Genomic DNA, 22,315 nt, shown 5'->3' on the forward strand with positions numbered 1-22,315 from the left:
AACAAGCACTGTGGTGCAAAGGGGTCCCAGACACACACCAGGAGCACCATGTAAACAAATAAGAAACAGGGTTTATTGAGGTTTGACAAGCAGAGAAACAACAGACACAAAACCCCCTGCTGTTCACAGCTCAGGCCTAAGATGGTTGTGTTCTGTGGCCAGGCCCCCTCAGGCTCTGTGCTTTCATAGGAACTGGTGACAGGAACCAACTATGCAATCATGTAACAATGGAAACTTCCAGAGTGGCTGTCAGAACTTTTGTTAAGCCAATTTAGACCTGTATTCAGCTACCAGGATAGAAAACATGAAGGGGCCCTGGTCTTAAAACAGCATCATCCTGTTTTGCCTCTGTGACCATCCCATGGCACTCTATTGTATGGACGAGGTTGAAGACACATATCCAAAGCCCAGCATGATGGCTCACACCTGTAATCTCAGCACTTTGGGAGGCTGAGGTGGGTAGATCACGAGGTCAGGAGATTGAGACCATCCTGGGTAACACAGTGAAACCCCATCTCTACTAAAATTATGAAGAAAAATTAGCCAGGCGTGGTGGCATGTCCCTGTAGTCCCAGCTACTCAGGAGGCTGAGAATGGAGAATCACTTGAACCCAGAAGGCAGAGGTTGCAATGAGCCGAGATCATGCTACTGCACTCGATTATGCCACTGCACTCCAGCCTGGATAACAGTGAGACTCTGTCTCAAAAAAAAAAAAAAAAACCCATGTCCAAGGCGGGCCATCCCCCTCCAGTGCTTATCACCTAGTTGAAGGATCCAAACAAGGACAACTTGACAAAACCTAAGGGCCAGGGCAAGCCAAGGCGAAGAGGCTTGTCTCGAAGTCAGACTCATGGGTCTGTCTTCTCTACCCTTATTGCCCAGTCTTTGCCTAGATCTGCTAGAAGGACACACATGAGCTTTGTCACAGTGGCAAGCTGGAGCTGGCAAGGCTGCCGACTCCTTTGTGGAAGGAAGGGAACTAGGCTGTGAACATCTAGGTATAGGGAACCCACCCCAGAACACTGCCAAAGAAGGCAGCAGAGCAGGCTGCTGCAGTGACTGTCCCCTGGCACAGGAGGACAAGTCCGATCGAGAGCGCTGGCAGCACCTGGCTGACCTGGCCGACTTCGCACTGGCCATGAAGGATACGCTCACCAACATCAACAACCAGTCCTTCAACAACTTCATGCTGCGCATAGGTAAGCACTCCCGGCCGGCCAGCCCTGCGGCAGGCTCCCTTCCCAAGCAGGGGCCCAGCCCACCAGCAGGAGAGACAGGCCGAGGATAACAGGCATTCAGGTAGGGAGGTTCACGTACTCACAGGGCTAGGGAACCTGAAGGACCTTTAGTCCAGACTCCTCTAGATGACGAAACCAAAAACCTGGCTGATGTAAGGGTCAGGCTATACCTGTGCCTACTTTTTACAATGGTAGCCTGGCCTGCCTCACTGAGAAGTGAGTTTGTGATCCATTTCCAGAGGGGTTTCTGTGCCTGCAGAGGGCATGGCTTCCCAGACCAGCCTGCTCTCTGAAAGGAGTTAAGATCACCTGCTACTTCCCACTGAGGGGGGCTTCTCATTCCTGAACAAGGTCACAGGAGACTTGAAATACCAGGTGTATTAGAAGCTGGCCACTGCCATTCGGAGTAAATCTGCATATCGGGGGGCGGGGGGGCAGGTGGCAGCTGACATTTGCCAAGCATGTGGATAAACAGGAGGTGTGATTTCCACCCTCCAGTCGCACACAGCCAAGTTTAACCAGGAAAATGATGTGTTACATAATTAGGAGCTTTGTGGTACAGGTCGGATGACAAATTCTCTAAGGGGAGTTCATGGCTTCTGAGGCTCAGGACAGGGTTTGGCCTGTGTCTGTGCTGACCTTTATGCCTCCACCCCAGGCATGAACAAAGGCGGGGTTCTGGCTGGGGTCATTGGAGCCCGGAAACCACACTATGACATCTGGGGCAATACGGTCAATGTGGCCAGCAGGATGGAATCTACGGGAGTCATGGGTAACATTCAGGTATGTCCAGCAGCAGAGCTGGCGCGTGCTCAGACTCAGGGCATGGGAACAAAATCAGAACAGTGTTTCCCCATGCACCCCTGCCTCCCATCCCGGGCCCCGAACAGTAAGTCCGCAGGCAGGAGGTAAGGGGCAAGTGGGAAGGAGTTTCTGCCGTAGCTAGCCTCAGCGCAGGGGCAAACAATTCCACCCATCCGCAAAATCTAGGTTGAAGTTCTGGATGAGTCTGGTCTGCCTCTTGGTATGAATCTTCTGCCGTCCTGTGTCTGTGTCAATGGGGTCTGGCAGAAAAGCTCCATAAAAGGGGCAAAGGGGGACAGAAGAACAGAGAGTGAGTTTCCAGGCAACAGTGCTGCCACCCAGGTGACCCATGCCATCCTAGGAGAGAGGTCTCTGGGTGAGTAGAGGCCTCCAGCCACTCACTCCAGGGCTCTGCTGCCCACTTGCTGCTCACCACAGGTGGAAGTCAGGGCTTGGCCCTGGGAGGCTGCTGAGGGCCGTGTACTGCCTGGGACCCGTGGATCACATGTGGGCACCGTGTGGATCAGTGTTCGGCTCCTCCTGTGATACCATGTTCTTGCTCTCCTTCCTCCCCAGGTGGTAGAAGAAACCCAAGTCATCCTCCGAGAGTACGGCTTCCGCTTTGTGAGGCGAGGCCCCATCTTTGTGAAGGGGAAGGGGGAGCTGCTGACCTTCTTCTTGAAGGGGCGGGAGAAGCCCACCACCTTCCCTAACGGCCCCCCCATCACGCTGCCCCACCAGGTGGAGGACAGCTCCTGAATGCCTCTAGCCTGTGACAGTCCAGACCGGGAGGGAGAATTTATCTTTTGGAGCTGACGAAAGGCCTTGGGAGAAGACACATGACCAAGTCCCGACCTTCCCAGATTGAAGTGAACTCACCGACTTTAGGTTTAGAACCTCCTCAGCCTTTGTACGTTCGTGGACGTGTGAGCTCTGAGGGTGGCCCTGCTCTTCCTCAGTGTGCCTGTAGCATCCTCAGCGTAGGGGTCTTAGGTGTAGGGCTGAACAGTCCTTCCAGAGCCTAGTTCCAATCCCTGCCCTCCATGACCCTGAGGGGCCCTGGCCGCTGTGAGCAGGAGGGTGGCAAAGCTGGGACGATGCTGCCTTTGCTGCAGGGCTGACCAGGACTGGACGGAGCACAGGCAAAGCAGCTCTGCTTCAGACGGGCTTGGTGGGGCAGGACACGGCTGGAAACGTTTTGTTCCCATTCTGAAGGGAGCTCAGGCTGGAGACCGGTTGTCTCCACATGGTCCGAATTCACTGAGACGGCCCTTGTCCGGATGTTCCTGGTAATCTTGAAAGGTTCTTTTGGAACCCGTCCCCTTAGTCATGAGAGCAGAAAGTGCAATATTTCCTTTCACCTGGCAGGGGAGGGGGGATTTATTTCTGAAAGAAAAATATATAAACAGATCTTCTACATTTATATTTTTAATCTTCTGTTCAATACACTTTCCGATATTGCCTTGCCTTTGAGCTCTTGCTACAGTCGCCTTTGCTACTGCTTTAAGAGAGAATTTACAGGTATTGACAAAGACTAAGACTGTTTTATTAAAAGCTTTATTCAACGAAAGTGGCTGTGGAAATTCTGTTAATACCACTTATCTGAGGAGTGCTGATACCTTACTGACTCATGCCACTGGGCCCCACCACAGGCCTGGAGGGCAAAAGCTTGAAGGTCTCACCATAGCTCACTGTACCCCAGAAAACTCCTGCTGCCCAGCCCCATCTCTATTTTATTCTGTTTCTAAAGGGTAGTCCAAGCTGGCTTTAGTCCCCTGCACTGCTCCCAGAGTTTGCCGGAGCTCTCCCACATGGAGGTTACTTAATGATCACGAAGTCTAGGAAGTGGCCACTGCAGGGTGAAGTCTGAACGTGGCCCTGGGCAGTCATGATTCCTATCTATGCCCAGGCAAACACGAGAACCAGGTCAGCCAGACACAGCTTTTCACATCTGTGACCCACATGCCAAGGAACCAGAGGTGCCAGCAGATGAGAGGCCCACGGTCACAGGTAAATCGGGACAGTAACCGGAGAGTCTGCAGGAGAGGGAAGACCTGGGGGACACCTGCTCTCCCTCACGACAACACTGAGTTTATGGGCAGATTTCTAACCGTGCTTTTTCCAAGGGGACTTAGTACATTCAGAGCTCTACCAATCTGTTTTAGGAAACAAAATCTTAAGACACATTGAACCCTGATTATTTTATCTCTACTGCTTTTTCACACATATTCTTCATAAAGCAGTGGCCTAGAACATGCTGTTCCTGACCAAATACTGAAGAACTTCCTTTTCAAAAGTTTCAAACAGGAAAATAAGGAAGAATTACTTAAAGCTCCATTAAAGCTAGAAGTACTTTCCTTTAAAAAAAAAAAATACTGGGTCTTTATTATCTTCATCAGTGAATGTGGGTTACTTTTCCACTTATTTAGATCAGTGTTTCTCAGCAGAATCAAGCTACTGCAGTTTGAGTGGAGTGCTACATTTCTGTGAGGGCCCTTTCTGGGAATTTTAGGATTTTTGGCATCTCATTCCTGGCATTAAATTAGTAGCAGTTACTGTGACAACTGCCTCGTCTTTCCCAGAACTTAATGCCCTTACTAACTTGATATTTTTCCATATTTTCTTCATAAGTACTTCTTGAGTGATACACCTTTTACAAAAAATGGCTTTTATTGCCCCACAAATGTTTCTGATTTTCAGCTAAAATGTATGATAATACCTTGAAAAAACATGATCTTGAGCATTTCAAGTGACCAGGCAATCATGGGAATTGTTCCAAAACACCAGTGTCTATACTCAAACCTGCTCTTCCATCCTGATGAAAAGGTAGACATCTGTTTTCATCAGGAGGGTGGGCCCCACCTGCCTGGTGCTGTCTTCAGTTCTGGTTACTTACTTCTGATGTGTTCCCAGTGCCATGAAAACAATCTATTAGGAGACCAGACTCATATCCAACTTTTCTCCTTTTCTTGCAAATGAAGCAAACACTTGATGCAGGGGCTTCATACAGAACAGAGTTTCATGGGATGCTCGCTGCTCCTCCCATGAAGTGGATAATGCTTCCACTCCTAAAAAGAAAGATTCCATCAATCTCATCCAGTGCAATTGGGGGAATCAGAGCCTGGATCACTGATACTCTGGAACCATACAGCTTTTGTTTTTTGGTCTGGACTAAGGCTGCCCCTCATTGGACAATCTTGAGACTGGAGGCTTCAATCAGACTGCCCAGAGAAGTCAAAGACTGATGGTGTGAAATCTGGGGCAGCTTCAAAATTTCTGCCTCCTAAAATCATTTTACCCAGACAGGCGCAGTAGCTCATACCTGTAATCCTAGCACTTTGGGAGGCTGAGGCAGGTGGACTGCTTGAGCTCAGGAGTTTGAGACCAGCCTGGGCAACAGAGTGAAACTCCGTCTCCAATAAAAAATACAAAAAATTAGGGCCGGGCGCGGTGGCTCAAGCCTCTAATCCCAGCACTTTGGGAGGCCGAGGCGGGTGGATCATGAAGTCAAAAGATTGAGACCATCTTGGTCAACCTGGTAAAACCCCATCTCTACTAAAAATACAAAAAATTAGCTGGGCATGGTGGCACGTGCCTATAATCCCAGCTACTCAGGAGGCTAAGGCAGGAGAATTGCCTGAACCCAGGAGGCGGAGGTTGCAGTGAGCTGAGATCGCGCCATTGCACTCCAGCATGGGTAACAAGAGCGAAACTCCGTCTCAAAAAAAAAAAAAAATACAAAAAATTAGCTGGGCATGATGGCATGTGCCTGTAGTCCCAGCTACTCTGGAGGCTGAGGCAGGAGAATCACTGGAACCTCCACCTCCTTGAACCCGGGAGGTGGAGGTTCCAGTGAGCCGAGATCGGGCCATTGCACTCCAGCCTGGGCGACAGAGCAAGACACCTTCTCAAAACATTTTACCAATTTTTCGTTATTGCCCATGTCATTTAACTGAAACAGGTTCACCAAAAAGTATCTCTCTCAGCCAGTTTGGAAGAATTTCCATTTAGAGACTGCTCCATAGGGAGGAGTGTGTGTGTGCTGACGCGTCATGTCCATTTGACTTCATAGTGAAATGAGTCTGGCTCCATTCACCATAACAGACCCATGACTCAGCATTATCATTAGCTATCTTTCCTGAAGCAGAGCCCCAGTGAAAACAAATCATAAGCTGCAAGAACACTGGCAGTGCTGGGTGGGCAGAGGAGGGAAGATGGGGATGATCATGTTTACCATTTACAAAGAGGAAGGAAAAAAGATTGGTAGAAACAAAGAATGTTCTATCTCACCGGTCTGAGTAAATTTACAGTACACAAACAGAATAAAGTGTCTCAAGAGGTCTACTTCATGGATTCTACCTGTTTCACTTGAATAAACTGGGATATGAGAATTTCTGCACTGAGGCAGCCTTCTTACCTTGATATGTCACAGTGACGTCGGTGGGAAGAGTTGCTGTGAGGTCCTTATACAGCAATCTAGCACAGAACGGGAAGGACTGACTGCCTGGATCCAGTTTGTAAGTAAATGACAGCAAGTTACACAGTGGGTTTCTCTGCAAGGGCCCAGTCAGGAGGGCTGCAAAGTCACTCTAGGGGTGAGGAACAAAATGAAGTAGAGGATGACTGCAGTTCCAAAGGTGGTGCTTACTGACACTTGAATTATGTCAACCAAAAAGAGGGGTCATCAATTACATTTTAGAGAAATAAATGAAGCACAGGAAAGGGTCTGAAAAAAGGGCTAATGAAAAAGATGTGTAGGAATAAGAGTCAGTGGCAGCCTGGAAAGGCCTATAGGGGTACAGCTCCACAAGAGACTGTTTCTGCAAAAATTTCACTGGCTGAGGTGCTTCATGCTGCATCCACATTTCAATTTCAGTTAAACCTACAACTGAGAGCTTCAGAGTTATTCCAAATACATAGAGGGGGAAACACTAAGCTTGTAGGAGTCACTTAGAACATATTAGCATTCACTTCCTATCTACTTTTTTCACCCAACCTTAGCTCAACTGCAACCCAAAAAGGTAGGCTAGAGTTGAGGGAGATGGACTGCATTCTTCCATGGCACTGCAGAAACCACTGTCCTCTTTCTAATAAGGTCTATACCCAAGGTTCAGCAAGGCACTTGGTGCGGTACATAGTAGGCACCCCATAAATCCTTGTTGGATCAAAAGTATAACAACTGGACTCTACAATCTTATGAAAAAAGCTTGAAGACCACCATTCAGAGGTGCATAACCCTTTAACCAGTACCCAAGCTCAATATCATCCAGAGATTCAAAAGAAAAGAGGGTGGAATAGTGCTTCTATATGAGTAAGAAACATCAGAAAGGTAATGGTCAAACTTCTCACTCAGAGTTACAAAACACTGAAAATACAGAAAACATCCCCCCTTTCCCCTTTTACATTTATCTTGGGCCCACAAATGAGGCACTAACATCCCAAAGAGATACCTGAAGCCGGTCTGCCTGGTACTTCCTCCCAGAATAAGCATTCAGGTACTCGCAGAGACTGAACAGGAAGTGCTGGATGTTGGTCTGTAAGTATTTTGCAGCTATCTCTTCTAGAGGAATGAAGACTGGGACTGAATGGTGATGTATCCGGAGTGGTTTCTGTATGACAAGGTCCACAAAATAGGAATCCAACAGGTTCCCCTCAAAAGCAGTATTGATGCAGACACAGACTCCTCGGCTGGTCAGTTTACCACTGAGGCCTGAGGCAAAGAAGAAGACACCTCAGCAGATGGCAGGCCACGGTGGCGTCCTCCTCATCTGTGCCTCCAGTAGCTTCCACAGTGCCCAGAATATGTACACTTTGTGCACAAATGTTTGTTGAAGGAGTATCATTGGCTCATTCTTCCCCTGACTCCAGCTCACTTTGAGACTGAGTTGTTTAAAACCACGGAAGAATGGTAAAAATGAAAAAACATCCTAAATGTCAAATTACCAGGAAATTTTTCTTTTCTTTTCTTTTCTTTTTTGGAGAGAGGATATCACTCTGTCACCCAGGCTGCAGTGCAGTGGCACGATGTCTGATCTCACTGCAACCTCAACCTCCTGGGCTTAAGCGATCCTCCCATCTCAGCCTTTCAAATAGCTGGGACCACAAGCACATGCCACGTCACCTGGCTCATTTTTAAATTTTTAGTAGACATGAGGTCTTGCTATGTTGCCCAGGTGGGTCTCAAACTCCTGGACTCAAGCAATCCTCCTGCCTCAGCCTCCCAAAGTGATGGGATTACAGGTGTAAGTCGCTGTGCCAGGCCAAAAATTTAAATTATAGCTATTCTTTTTTTCTGAGTGTGAAATAATTTGTCATAGTCCCCAGTTCTTTCCACAACTATCCTGTGGCATAGATGGGAGAATAAATCCCTATTTATGGAACAGACTTGGAAAGTTCAAACTATTTCACTAGTAGCATAAAACAAGCCAGCGGTAAAGGGAGTTCTAGCACAGGGTCTGGCACATGACAAACTGATAAAATGAATGGAATAAACTAGCCACCAGCTGAGCTGCGGTACAAAGGGCCAGCCGATCTTGTAGGTGAAGATAGGCCTCAAATAGCATGTCAGCTCTGTGTGTGTGTGTGTGTGTGTGTGTGTGTGAGAAAGAGAGAGAGAGAGAGAGAGAGAGAGAGTGAGTGATGAGGGCAGGAAGTATAAAATACCATAAATTATGAAATAAGGCCAGGACTGATAACATATCTAGCAAACTAACTCACTAGAGTCAGACCCAGATTAAATTAGGTTAAAAAAAAACCCCAACAAATTAAACCTGTAAAACGATAGGCCTGCAGAACGGCTTTCACATTTTCCAGTTTCTCTTCCAACACTTCTTGCTCATTCATCTCCACTGCTAGGTTGGGTTCTACATTGGCAGTAGATGCTTTCACCTGAAAGATACGAAGCAAATCAACGTAGGTACAAAGGGGTACACCACAACGTCCCCGCCCTCACCGCACTGGATAAAGGCTCAGTGCAGGGCATATGATGTAATACATTAAGGAAAGCTACTGTGGCTGGTCAGTTATTGCTATGAATTCACAGCAAAGGAAGAATCTCATGGGTCACAATGCCAGGAATCAGAAGTAGAGATTGTGCTGGTCTGAAGAACAATTCAAATTTTGGTGAGAATGGAGAGGACTGAGAGTAGCAAGCAAAGGTTGTGCGGAAAGTCTAGGCTAAGCATAGGGTGGAAAACAGGTGGCTGTGAAGAGGCAAGGCTGGGAAAGCTGGGCTTGGCAGACTGCGGGGTTTCAAGTGCCAGGGCTCCAAGATGGATGCTGCTAGCTATGACCCAGCAAAGGGTACCAGGCTGCCCCACCCTGAGAACAACTATGCCAGCTGGATAAAATACCAAAAAGAAATAAGCAAAGAGAGCATTCCAGAAGGATCCAAAGAAGGATTGAAGGTTTGAAGGAGTTCCAGAAGGATCCAAATAGCCAGGACTGGAGAGTACTGACAAATGCTCCGATGTCAGCTGGTATCCCAGCAGCCTCTGTGCTCAGAGCATTTCCTTATTCATATGCAAGGCACACTGGGCCACAGAGAAAGGCGTAAACTAGACTCTGCAGCTATTTCATTCAGAACAAACACTGGACATTAATGGTATCAAAGCAGAATTTAAAGGGAACTCAGCGGCTTGCAAGCACACCCCCGCCCCCGCATTTGCTAATTCCTAAACTACACAGGTGTGACTGGGGAGCAAGAAACCAAACAGAAAGAAGCTGCTAAAGGGGAAAGAGCCAAGCAGAGATTTTGCGAGAACAAAATGTGGATTTCAGGGCCTGCCAGGAAAGAGGAGCCTTAACAGACCCATCCCCAGCACACTTCCAAACTTTCAATTGAGGGCCCTAAAAAAGCTACACCCTAGGAGTAAGGGCAAACTGCAAACAGACCACCACAACTGAATGAAAGTGATACGCCCATACACTACCTGCCAAAAAAGACTAACATTTTCTCTGGAGGAAGATAACATACTCAAAACCCATATATTTTTCTTTTCTTTTTTGCGGGGATGGAGTTTTGCTCATCATCCAGGCTGGAGTGCAATGGTGTGATATTGGCTTACTGCAACCTCTGCCTCCCAGGTTCAAGCAATCCTCCTACCTCAGCCTCCCAACTAGCTGGGATTACATGTGTGCAACACCACGCCTGGCTAATTTTTGTACTTTTAGTAGAGACAGGGGTTTCACCATGTTGGCTAGGCTGGTCTCGAACTCCTGACCTTGGGTGATCTACCCACCTCAGCCTCCCAAAGTGCTGGGATTACAGGCGTGAGCCACTGCGCCTGGGCTCTGTAAATTTTTTCATACTCAATACTCATAAAAAATATATATAGACATACCAGAAAAGAGAAACAGATGACTGAAAACTGAGAGGAAAAAGAAGACAACAGAACAGATGCCAGGGCATTCAGCTATTCAAATGACGACATGGTCATTAAAACAGGCCAAAAGATGGAAACTCAGACCAAAGAGCTGGAATCTATAAAAAAAGAACCAGATGGAAATCTTAGCACCAAAAAAAATACAGTAACTCAAATTAGAATTTTAATAGATTTAAAAGCCAACTAGCCAAATAAGAAAAGATCTTACATGGAGTGGAAAATAGGCATATTGGCATATTTTCACATCCAGATTAAAGTACAGAGAAAAAAATATGATTAGAAAACTAGTAAGACATAGGTCACACACACACACAAAAGAAAACACCATACATGGGAGCCCCAGAAACCCTGTCTCTACTAAAAATACAAAATTAGCCAGGCGTGGTGGCAAATGCCTGTAATCCCAGCTACCTGGGAGGCTGATGAGGCAGGAGAATCGCTTAAACCCAGGAGGCAGAGGTTGCAGTGAGCTAAGACTGGGTCACTGTACTCCAGCCTGGGCGACAAGAGCAAAACTCCAACTCAAAAAGAAAAAAAACTTACCCTGTAAATGTTAACCTAAAAAAGTTACTGTTGTACCAACATTCATCAAAGCAGATTTTTTTTTAACGTTTTAATTTTTGTTTAAAGATTGGGGGGCTCTCACTCTGCTGCCCAGGCTGATCTCGAATTCCTGGGCTCAAGTGATCCTCCCAACCCAGTCTCACAAAGTGCTGGGATTATAGGTGTGAGCCACCACACCTGGCCAATGTCAAATAGATTTTAAGGCAAGAAGTTTAATTAAAAGTTAAAAGGAATATTTCATAATAATAAAAAGCTAATTAAATCAGGAAGCTACAGTACTCCTATATTTGTTTGCACCCAATATATACAGAAACATAGAATAAGAGGGGAAAAATTCATCTACAATCACAGCGGGAGATTTTAACACATCTATTTCGGTAACTAATAAAACAAGTAGACAAGTAAATCAGTAAGGATATAATTTTTTTTTTTAAAAGCCTGTTGCCCAGGCTGGAGTGGAGTGGTGCAAGTTTGGTTCACTGCAACCTCTGACTCCCAGGTTAAAGTGATTCTCTTGCTTAGCCTCCCAAGAAGCTGGGATTACAGGCATGTGCCACCATGCCCAGCTAGGGATATAAGATGTTTAAACAACATAATGAACACCCTAGGTCTATTTGATATACATACACAATACAAGAGCCAACAAATGCAAAATCCACATTTAATGCACATGGAACATTTACAAAACCTGACCACAAGCTGAGTCATATTCTCTGACCATATGGAATTAAGCTATAAATTAGTAACTTTTAAAAAAATCAAATATCCAAATTTTTGGAAATTAAGCAGTACACTTATAAAACAAACCCATGGGCTAAAGAAGATAACACAATGGAAATTAACACTATTTGAACTGAAATGATAATGAAAACATATCACAACTTGTGGGGTATAAAATAAAAAAAAATACTGAAAAACAAAACCAGAAAAGAATACAAACAAATAAACAGAAAGACAAAGAACCCTCAAGGAGTTCAGATTCTAATGGGGAGGGGACACATAAAAGAAAAATTTTAAAAAAAAAAGAAAAAGAAAACTTGTGGGACACATTGAAACCCATGCTTAAAGGGAAAACTTTTAACTTTTTGTGTATTTAAGAGAAAAGACGACTAAAAGATATCAATAGGTATTCATCTCAAGAAGCTAAAAGAACAACTGAAATTCAGAGAGTAAAAGGAAGGAAATAATAATGAACAGAAATCAATGAAAATATAAAACAAATGAACAAGACAGAAAATCAACAAAGCCAAAAGTTGGTTCTTAGAAAAAAAGGAAGAAAAATGATAAAACATACCAAGACTGATAGGAGATAGAAACAGAGTGAGAGCAAGCACAATGACCAATATCAGAATAAAAAATGAGACATCAGGGCTGGCTTCTCTGGCTTGCTAACTCGGCTGCTCTGGGGAATTCGTGCATGGTAGCACAGTGAGGTACCTCTGATGAAATTATGACTAGGTGGGCACGAGTTAATACTAACTACATATAACAAAAGACCCTTGCCTGCAACATCATAGGAGGACATGAAGAAGGGATCCTTTGAGGGAACGAGCCAAAGCCTACCAAAGTGTAAACAACTTGAAGCCAATAGGCTATCCCTTAAAAATGATGCACCCCAAGCAAAACATAGAAAGAACAAAAGGAAAAAAAGAGTACTTAAAGGAAGATGTGAATGGGTTCATGGAATACTTGAGACAACTCACGGATGGTTCACAACGGGCAAATTATAGCAATAGACAGTCAGGAAGTAAGGGAAGAAACTGCAGTTGTTTTAAAGGAAGACAGTCGACGGGAAGGAAGAAGATTAAAAAGACAAGCGACAAAGAAAAATGCAATGGTGTGTTTCCATTGTAGAAAACCTGGTCATGGAACTGCAGATTGCCCTGCTGCCCTTGAAAATCAAGATATGGGCACTGGAATATGTTACAGGTGTGGGTCCACCGAAATAACCAAGTGTAAGGCTAAAGTAGACCCGGCTCTTGGTCAATTTCCTTTCGCAAAATGTTCTGTTTGTGGAGAAATGGGGCACCTGTCTAGAGCTTGTCCTGATAATCCCAAAGGACTCTATGCTGATGGTGGTGGTTGCAAACTTTGTGGCTCTGTGGAATATTTAAAGAAAGATTGCCTGGAAAGTCAGAATTCACATCGAATGGTCACAGGTGGTCGCTGGGCAAAGGGAATGAGTGCAGATTATGAAGAAATTTTGGATGCACCTAAACCACAAAAACGCAAAACAAAAAATACCTGAAGTTGTTAATTTGTGATAATAACTAGCACTATCATTAGTTACCACCTCATTTTTACTTTCTAAACAAGCCCACTTCATAAGTTAGAGTTGGGCTCCCTTGTAGCCAAGACTATACTGTAAATAGCAGTATGATCTGAGTGGTCAAAAACAATTTTCTTTATTCTGTTCATCAAATAGTACTTCTACCACTGTTTGGAGAAAACTGAAGAAAAGAGTAAGATGGTTAAATGGATTCTCTAAAAGAACATATTTTAAGAGACAGAACTTAGGCATAACTAAGTGGATGTATACCTAATTGTAACAATCCTCTTTTATAAAAGCAAAATTATGTATAAATGTGAAACACCCCTAAACAAAGGGTACAAATGAACTTTTGGTGATATTGTTTTCTTGGCTCACAGTATCAATTTATTATTATAATAGAAATGTACAAGTTGCTGGAAAGTCTGTATTTTTAAAATATGAAATAAAAATGCATTTTCTATTGCTTGTTAAAAAAAAAAATGAGACATCACTGATCCATCCTCATCACAAGGCAGTAGATTATGTTTTAAAAATTTCAAACTTTAAATGTGAGAGTTTACATAAAATGGACAAACTGCAAAATGCAACATCCCAAAAGTGACCCAAGAAGAAAAGGAAATCTGAACAGCTTACGTTGATCAAAGAAACCGGATCAGAAACTAAAAACCCTTTCCACAGAGATGGTCCAAAGGGCTTCACCAAGGAATTCCTTATCAAAATATAAGAAAAAATAACACAAATTTTATAGAAACTCATTTAAAGAACAGAAAAAAAAAGGAAAATGTGTCAATCTGTTTTCTGAGACCAACATAAAACTCGATGCCAAAACCTGACAAAGTCATTACAAAAAAATCATAGGGCAATCTCTCTCATGAATTTAGATGCAAAAGTTCTAATAACTAACATCAGCAAGTCAGATTTAGCATTATATTAAACAGATAATACATCAAACCAAATTAGGTTTACTTTGAGAATGTGAGGGCAATTTATCATTTAAACAGCAATCAATATATATCACAAATTAATAAAATAAGGGAGAAAACATATGATCGCCTTAATAAATGCAGTAAAAATATTTGATGAAATTTAATATCATGATTAAAACTTTTTAGCAAACTAGAAATAAAACAGCATTTCCTGGCCAGGCGAGGTGGCTCACACCTGTAATCCCAGCACTTTGGAAGGCCGAGGCAGGCAGATCACGAGATCAGGAATTCGAGACCAGCCTGGCCAACACAGTGAAACCTGATTTTGAACTTTATATAAATGTTAGAAGTACAAACATTAAAAATACAACAATTAGCTGGGCGTAATGGTGCATGCCTGTAGTCCCAGCTACTCGGGAGACTGAGGCAGGAAAATCGCTTGAACCTAGGAGGCAGAGGTTGCACTGAGCCAAGATCACGCCACTCACTGGACTCCAGGTGACAAAGGGAGACTCCTCAAGAAAAAAAAAAATGACCACTATAAGCAGAGTGTAGGTGAATCTCACAGTCCTAAGATTCAGCAAAAGAAGTCCATCAGATTTTTGCACTTCATATATATAACACTTAAAAAAAAAATGAAGGGGCCGGGCGCAGTGGCTCACGCCTGTAATCCCAGCACTTTGGGAGGCCGAGGCGGGTGGATCATGAGGTCAAGAGATCAAGACCATCCTGGTCAACATGGTGAAACCCCGTCTCTACTAAAAATACAAAAAATTAGCTGGGCATGGTGGCGCACGCCTGTAATCCCAGCTACTCAGGAGGCTGAGGCAGGAGAATTGCCTGAACCCAGGAGGTGGAGGTTGCGGTGAGCCAAGATCACGCCATTGCACTCCAGCCTGGGTAATGAGAGCGAAACTCCGTCTCAAAAAAAAAAAAAAAAAATGAAGGGAAGAAGGGAGGAAGGAAGAGAGATACAGATGGAAAAGGAAGAGAAGGAGGAAGGCTGACCTTATCCCATAGACAATGAATGGTTGCTGACAGTTTTAGAGCAGAGAAATGGTGTGATGTTTCATGAAGCACTTTCTTGGCTGTGCACTATTTACTGGAAAAGCAGAAATACTAGAAGATGCACCAACTAGCAGACTACTGTCATAATCCTGGCATCCAAATCACCTGATCTTTCTTCCATATATGGCTAAGATTTGAGCTGTGGCAATGGAGGAAGAACAGAGACAATAGAAAAGAAAAATCTGATAGGTCTTGCTGACTGAACCTAAACTAGAGAGAAAACTGAAAAAAGGGAAGGGTCAAGTTCCCTGTGAGGTTCTGAGTCTGGGTGACAAATGTCACTAATGACAAAAGTATCAACAACTCAGGTCAGGTCACTATAAGTATTGGTAAAAATGCAAAATGATGGAAATCTTATACAATCTTGCTGGGAATGTCAAACTGGTACAATTATTTTCAAAAACTGGCAGTATTTACTAAACCTGATATACCTATCCTATGAGCCAGCAATTCCACTAGGTATATACCCAATATGTATATGATTGGGGTAACGAATGTAGCTCTTTATTAGGGCTGATTAAGAAACTGTCAGGAAGAACTTGCCTGGCTTACCAGTAGTGCCTGACAAATGTTAGGTGACAATGATATTCACTGCAACTCTACAGGATTTTTTTTTTTTTTTGAGACAGAGACTTGCTTTGTCACCCAGGTTGAAGTGCAGTGGCTCGATTTAGGCTCACTGTAACCTCTATCTCCCAGGTTCAAGCGATTCTCATGCCTCAGCCTCCCAAGTAGCTGGGACTATAGGCACACACCACCAAGCCCAGCTAATTTTTCTATTTTTAGTAGAGACAGGGTTTCGCTATGTTGGCCAGGCTGGTCTCCAACACCTGACCACAAGTGTTAGGCCCACTTCAGCCTTTCAAAGTGCTAGGATTACAGGCATGAGCCACAGTGCCTGGCCAACTCTACAGGTTTGATCATTTGAGGGATCAAGGACTGCAATCAATCCAGTAAGATTACAAGTAAAACACATTATAAAAATTTGCCAGTTCACCAATTCCCAAATCACGTTTGTTCATGACAATCTAAAGGAATGGCCGATGCTACCCTTCTACTCACGCTGGCTTGCCGGTGCTGCACTGCTGCCCTCAGCTCATCTCGCAGATGCCTCAGTTTATGAATCTTGGTTCCAAGAGCACCTTCCTGGGCCTGCACACTCTGTGGCTCTTCAGACTGTTTACGGGATTTGCTCATTTGGGTCTCTAGCCTTTCCAAGTGAGCTAAAACACCTAAGGAGAGTAAAAGGAGAATTTCACAAGAAGCCAAGGACTTCTCACTGTGGCAACAAGACTCCTCTCAGGGAAGAACAGGTGGCTCTTTTTTACCAGAACTTTGTGGCCAGCTGAATTGTTAGGTATCTGTCAATTTATAAAACCAGGGAAGCTAACAATTGAAATCAAAGATCATCAACCTCGTAGGTTGAAGAGTGATGTAAAACAGGATCCTCTTCAAAGAGAGCCTGACAGAGGACATGAACTGTTACACGCTGATTAGGCAGCAGTGTCTTATCTAAGTCTGCAGTTTATCGCAAATCCGCATCTCTAATGTGTAAAGGATGATTCCCTAGCTTTACCATGGGCTGGAGAGAAGCCCCCTCAAGGCTGGGTGAGGTGGCTCATGCCTGTAATCTCAGCACTTTGGGAGGCCAAGGTGGGTGGATCACCTGAGGTCAGGTGTTCGAGACCAGCCTGAACAACATGACGAAACCCCATCTCTACTAAAAATACAAAAAATTAGCTGGGCATGGTGGCATGGGACTGTAATCCCAGCTACTCAGGAGCCTGAGGCAGAAGAATTGCTTGAATTGCAGTGAGCCAAGATTGCACCATTGCGCTCCAGCCTGGGTGACAGAGCAAGACTCGGTCTTGCTCTTCTTTTTGTTTAAAAAAGAAGTCCCAGACTTTATTTAATCAAGCTTCTTAAGTACACCTGCCATCTATTTTGTAGGATTCATATAGATAAACGTATGAAAATCTTAATCTTCTTTCCTTGCCTTGAGACAGAATCCAAAAACTTATTCACCCAACTAATTAAGACTAGAAACCTCTTATGGTTTTTACGGCTAATAAAACCATTAAAAAAATTGTGTGAGATCAAATAGAAACTTACACACACTATATGCAGAATTATCCTATTTTACTCATTGAAGCCTGTCCCCTCTTGCTTTTCTCAGAAACCCTCAATGATCAGGTACCTATATTCTCAGCTGTGTTCATTTCCCTTCCACATATGCTCAAGTCTCAAATGTCTTCAAACACACACTCATACACACACTCATTCACACACACACACACACATTCATTTGCTCACAGGCCTATTCTTGCCCACAAATCCCCTTCAGCTACCATTGCCCTTTTCTCTCCTTTCCTTTTCAGGAAAACTACTTAAAAGAGTTGTCCATGCAAGTTGAGTATCCCTTATCTGAAAGTCTTGGGTCTAGAAGTGCTTCTGATTTCAGAATTGGGAATATTTGCATTATATTTACTGGCTGAACATCCCATATCTGAAAATCCAAAGTCAGAAATAAGCATTTCCTTTGAGCATCATGTCAGTGCTCAAAAAGCTTCCGATTTTGGAATATTTCAGATTTTGGATTTTCAGTGCTCAACCTGTACTCACTTTCTCCATTTCCTTGCCCATGACTCATACCTCAACCCACATGTAACTCACTTCTGTTCCCATTACTTTACAAAACGACTCTAAGATCAACAGTGATGTCCATGCTGCTGAACCCAAAGAACATTTTTCAAGCACCCTTATCTCACCTCCCAGCGCTATGTGCTTCTACGGATCACCACCTTCACGAAACCCTCTTTTCCCTTGAATCTTAGCATACCAGCCTCTTGGTTTGCCTTGTTGAATAGATGTTTATTAAGCATCTATTTTGTGCCAAGCACTATTTTAGGCACTAGGAACACAGTGATGAACTAGAGACGAACACCTTGTTTTTGTGAAGCTTACATTTTACCGCTCTGACCCCTCTTTCTGCTTTGCAGGCTGCTACTCTCCTCCTTGACCATTAAATGCTGAAATTTTCCAGAGCTCAGTCCTAAGACCTCTTTTCTCCAGAAGAAATCTCATCAGTACCCACAGCCTTAATGGCCATATATGTCAATGCCTCACAAATATGTATCTCTAGCTTATACCTCTCTCCTGCTCCTGAGAAAGCAGAATATCTACCTGCCTTCTCAGTGTATCTACTTGGAAGACTTACAGAAACCTGAGAATCAACATGTCCAAGACTGAATTCATCATCTTCCCCTTCTAAACCCCTCCATGACTAGAACCATCATCCATCTAGCTGTGTAAGCCAGGTAGTTTCTTCCTCCCACCTTCTCCTGTCCCAGTCCCAATCTGTTACCAAATCCTACTGAATATACATTCCTAGTATCTCTGAAATATTTCCATTTTCCCCATCTGCTCTGCCACCATTGTAGTTCAAGCTACCCCATTTCTGGCTGATGACAAGTTTCCTAGGTGGCCATATTTCAAAACCTAAACTGCATCACATCGCCCAGCTGGCTAAAGCCTTTCCATGACTTCACACTGCCTACGAAGCCTACTGGCCTCTGTGTCTCTCCTGCCCTCGTCAGTATCATGCTGCTCCTTCTCAATGCTCTTCCACACAGCCCTCCTCTCAGCCTCTCAAACCTGCCCAGCTTCTTTACCAACCTGATTCCCCCTACACCAAATGCTCTTCCACAGCCCCTTATTCACCTTCACAAGCAGTTACTCTAGCTCGTTAGCACTCAACGCAAGCAGCAGTTCCTCAGGGAAACCTTTGTAGCACCTTCAGAACAAGGTCAGGTGCCAGCACATAAGATCTCAAAGATCCTGAGAAAATATTATAGTTTTTCTGTTTGCTTTGTTTTAAATACGAGATGGCGGTCTCACTATGTTTACCAGGCTGGTCTCAAACTCCTGAGCTGAAGCGATCCTCCCACCTCGGCCTCTCAAAGTGCTAGAATTATAGGCATGAGCCACCGTACCCAGCCACTATAGTTTTCATTGTATATTCATTAGTGTGATTATTTGATTGCTTATCTCTCTCACTGAACCTTAAAATTCCAAAATCAGGGGCCATGTGCATTTCTGTTCACCCATGTATCTCTTATACCTGGCACAATGCCTGCCACATGGTAAACACTCTAGAAATAGTTACCAAAACATGGACAACCAGGCATGCTGCTGTTGGAGATTAGTTCACTTGGCCTATGTCCACAGGAAGATCCACATTACTGCAATAATATTCGTGAAATACCAAAATTTTAAATAAATTAGTCCTAACAATTAGCATGTGAAATTCATTGCTTTATTAACAAATCTCTCTGTCCAACAACTACGTATCGAGAATCTACTATAGACCAAGGACCATGCTGGAAACTATTCATACTGTGGTGGCAAAATGAAGTCCCTGTCCTCACAGAGCTTACAAAAATTATTTAATGTCCGACCAGGAGGTGCTCTGAAAAGCACATACACACGGTTTAATTTAGGGTGGTACAGGTGAGGCCTGACCAAATTCTATTTTATGGAAATTCTACATTACTAAACGAGGAGCTATCATTGTTCCCGAAGTTTCTGAGATAAGCAGGTGTTCAAAACGGTGTTAGCTTGTTGTTTAGCGTTGCTACTACAGAAAAGAGAGTCTATCTGCTGAGCCTGCTTTACCTTGGAAGTTACGATTGCATCTCATGCTCGCCAGTCAGCTTTCTCAGAAAAAAGGTTACAAAAAAGGTCAAAATCCCTGCCCATTTGAATAAATCACCTGATTGCAACTAAAATTCCATGTCCTTCCTTCTCAAATGAGTGGGGAGATTTCAAATCATAAGCAAAAAGCTGAAATCACAGAAGCAGAGGGATAAAACGAGTATGGGTAACAGCTAAATGTTTAAATATTGTTTTGGGCAGAGAATAAGGGGACTGGTCTAAGTCTCTTGATAATCCAAAACTTCCACCTCATCGCTTATTTTAACAGAAACAAAATTAGGCCTGGACTAGAGAATAGGTTACTCCTGAATGTGTAGCATGTTTCTACTATATAAAATCACCAAACTTATTTTTAGTCTTAAAGTAACAATAAATCTTACCCCATACACTTTTATTATCTGAAGTCTCAGCTTACGTCATCTTCAGCTGAATACAGCTACTTCTCATATCAACGATAATGATGACCCAGAGAAAAGTAGGGTCGCCAAATTCACTCAGACACTCAGAAATTCTTTTTAAAACTGTAAAGTACTTTTTAAAGTTGGGTTTTATGGCAAGCTTTCCCAAAGTACTAGTGCAGAACCCTTTGGATTTAGGCATCGGGCTGGATTAAGTATTTCAAAGTTCTAAAAAGTATTAGTAGCACAGGACATAATGTCATACAAAACCAAACTGTCCACAAATATTACTGGGCACTAAAGAGGAAAGCAACTTTACTTCTGGACAGAAATTCAGATGTAAATCTCAGTTTCCAAAGGACTGACTATGGACTAAGTAAAAGTAATAGTTCATATTCTTTTTTTTTTTTTTTGGGACGGAGTTTCGCTCCTTACCCAGGCTGGAGTGCAATGGCGCAATCTCGGCTCACCGCAACCTCCACCTCCTGGGTTCAGGCAATTCTCCTGCCTCAGCCTCCTGAGTAGCTGGGATTACAGGCACGCGCCACCATGCCCAGCTAATTTTTTGTATTTTTAGTAGAGACGGGGTTTCACCATGTTGACCAGGATGGTCTCGATCTCTTGACCTCGTGATCCACCCGCCTCGGCCTCCCAAAGTGCTGGGATTACAGGCGTGAGCCACCGCGCCCAGCCAATAGTTCATAATTCTAAGCAACTCTAACAATAAAGCATTCTTTAAACACTTTCTACATCTTAAGATACCTACAGAGTATGTAAAGAATTAAACCTTTTATTGAATACTTCCTATCTATTAGACACGTGCTCAATGCTTTACTTGGAAAGTTTGAATTAAATACCTTTCCATCACAACAGAAACACTTTTTTCCACAACAACCACAACAGAGCTATTTTCACTTCCATTTTCCAGATGAAGAAACTGAGGCAGAAAATAAACTGACTTGCCTGAGATCCCAATATTTAAAATGGCAGAGCCAACACTCAAACCCAGTTCTAACCAACACCAAAGTCACGGCCCTGCACTGGCCCTCCCTCAGGAGTAATGCATAAATGGTCCAAAAAATACAGGGAGAGCAAAGAGACCCTGGCTAGAACCATAGTTCAGAATATAAACACTGGGCATATGATGGATGCAACTTATCGGTTTCAAAAGGGGTGGGGGCCTAGAAACGAAGACATTTTTCTTCCTTGAATGGTCTTGGCTGCCTGTCCCTTTGTCTTCAGTGTTAGTTCCTTTCACTATTCTGCTCCCAAACGGGCCAGGTCTCACGTCAGTTCCAAGAGGAAAGGGCTCTCTCAGGTTATCTGAGGGTCATGCTGCGGGTCATCTTTGGGCAGCAGCAGGAAGGGGAAGGCGGCGACCCTCGGAATACCTCCTTTGGACTCGCCATCTGGATGTAAAGGGTTCGCCTGCTCCATCTCAGATTCCCAAGGGCCTTCTCAAGAAGTTGTCCAGCAAAGGGTGATAGGGACCTCAACGTCCTTGTTGGTTTAAAAAAAAAAAAAAAAGCAACAGTCATATCATCTCTATTCCGATTCAAAATCAGACGGCAGGACACACATCACTCAGGCACAACCCCTGGGCCGCAGATGACACAAATGTCACCGCTAGTACTCCCCCCACTGCCCGCTCTCAGCGTCGGAGCCAGCGTCCACGCCCACCCCCGCGCCCCCTACGCGCTGCCGAAGGCACGGCTCCTCTCGTCTAGCCGGCTTCCCAGCCACGAAAGGAGTTTTAAGAAGGCTGTTCAGCCCGCCACCCTGGCCACTATACCGTCCGACACTGGGTCTTTTCCCTACTTTTTTTTCCTTCTGGCTTACCCAGCCCAGGGTCGAGAATTCCCGCCAACCACGTCTTCAAAACCAACTCAACCAGTCCCGGCGTACTTTGCGATTCTGCCGTACAAAAACATGGCGGCGCTCAGGGCC

General features: G+C 44.2%; 2 protein-coding genes and 1 pseudogene across 8 annotated transcripts in view; 2 read left to right on the plus strand and 1 right to left on the minus strand.

Moving 5' to 3' along the window:
- ADCY3 (adenylate cyclase 3) overlaps positions 1 to 3,613 on the plus strand; it is a 103,829-nt gene extending 100,216 nt beyond the window's left edge. For 3 of the 5 annotated variants that reach the window (XM_035273034.3, XM_035273035.3, XM_035273038.3), the window contains 3 exons: positions 1,077 to 1,200; positions 1,898 to 2,022; positions 2,620 to 3,613. In XM_035273034.3, coding sequence (XP_035128925.1) covers positions 1,077 to 1,200; positions 1,898 to 2,022; positions 2,620 to 2,802 — 432 coding nt within the window. In that variant the 3' untranslated portion in view covers positions 2,803 to 3,613. The remainder of the gene's footprint in view (positions 1 to 1,076; positions 1,201 to 1,897; positions 2,023 to 2,619) is intronic. The other 2 variants (XM_035273036.3, XM_078349809.1) reach the window with 1 other exon arrangement.
- CENPO (centromere protein O) lies at positions 52 to 22,302 on the minus strand. 3 transcript variants are annotated; one of them, XM_078349810.1, is made up of 8 exons: positions 22,274 to 22,302; positions 21,760 to 21,868; positions 16,320 to 16,489; positions 8,814 to 8,931; positions 7,494 to 7,753; positions 6,461 to 6,632; positions 4,940 to 5,111; positions 52 to 3,429 (listed from the first exon to the last, which is right to left on the minus strand). In XM_078349810.1, the coding sequence occupies exons 2-7, from the start codon at positions 21,803 to 21,805 to the stop codon at positions 4,975 to 4,977; spliced, it is 903 nt and encodes a 300-aa protein (XP_078205936.1). In that variant the 5' UTR covers positions 21,806 to 21,868; positions 22,274 to 22,302; the 3' UTR covers positions 52 to 3,429; positions 4,940 to 4,974. The 3 variants fall into 3 exon arrangements, with proteins under 3 accessions (XP_078205936.1, XP_002758034.1, XP_017819993.1); XM_002757988.6 differs by having other exon boundaries at positions 22,208 to 22,299; XM_017964504.4 differs by lacking the exon at positions 21,760 to 21,868 and having other exon boundaries at positions 22,208 to 22,299.
- Positions 12,442 to 13,255, plus strand: LOC103788109 (zinc finger CCHC domain-containing protein 9 pseudogene; annotated as a pseudogene).
- Positions 22,303 to 22,315: the final 13 nt, after the last annotated feature.

Source organism: Callithrix jacchus, chromosome 14, assembly GCF_049354715.1.
Source record: "Callithrix jacchus isolate 240 chromosome 14, calJac240_pri, whole genome shotgun sequence".
NCBI lineage: Eukaryota > Metazoa > Chordata > Mammalia > Primates > Cebidae > Callithrix > Callithrix jacchus.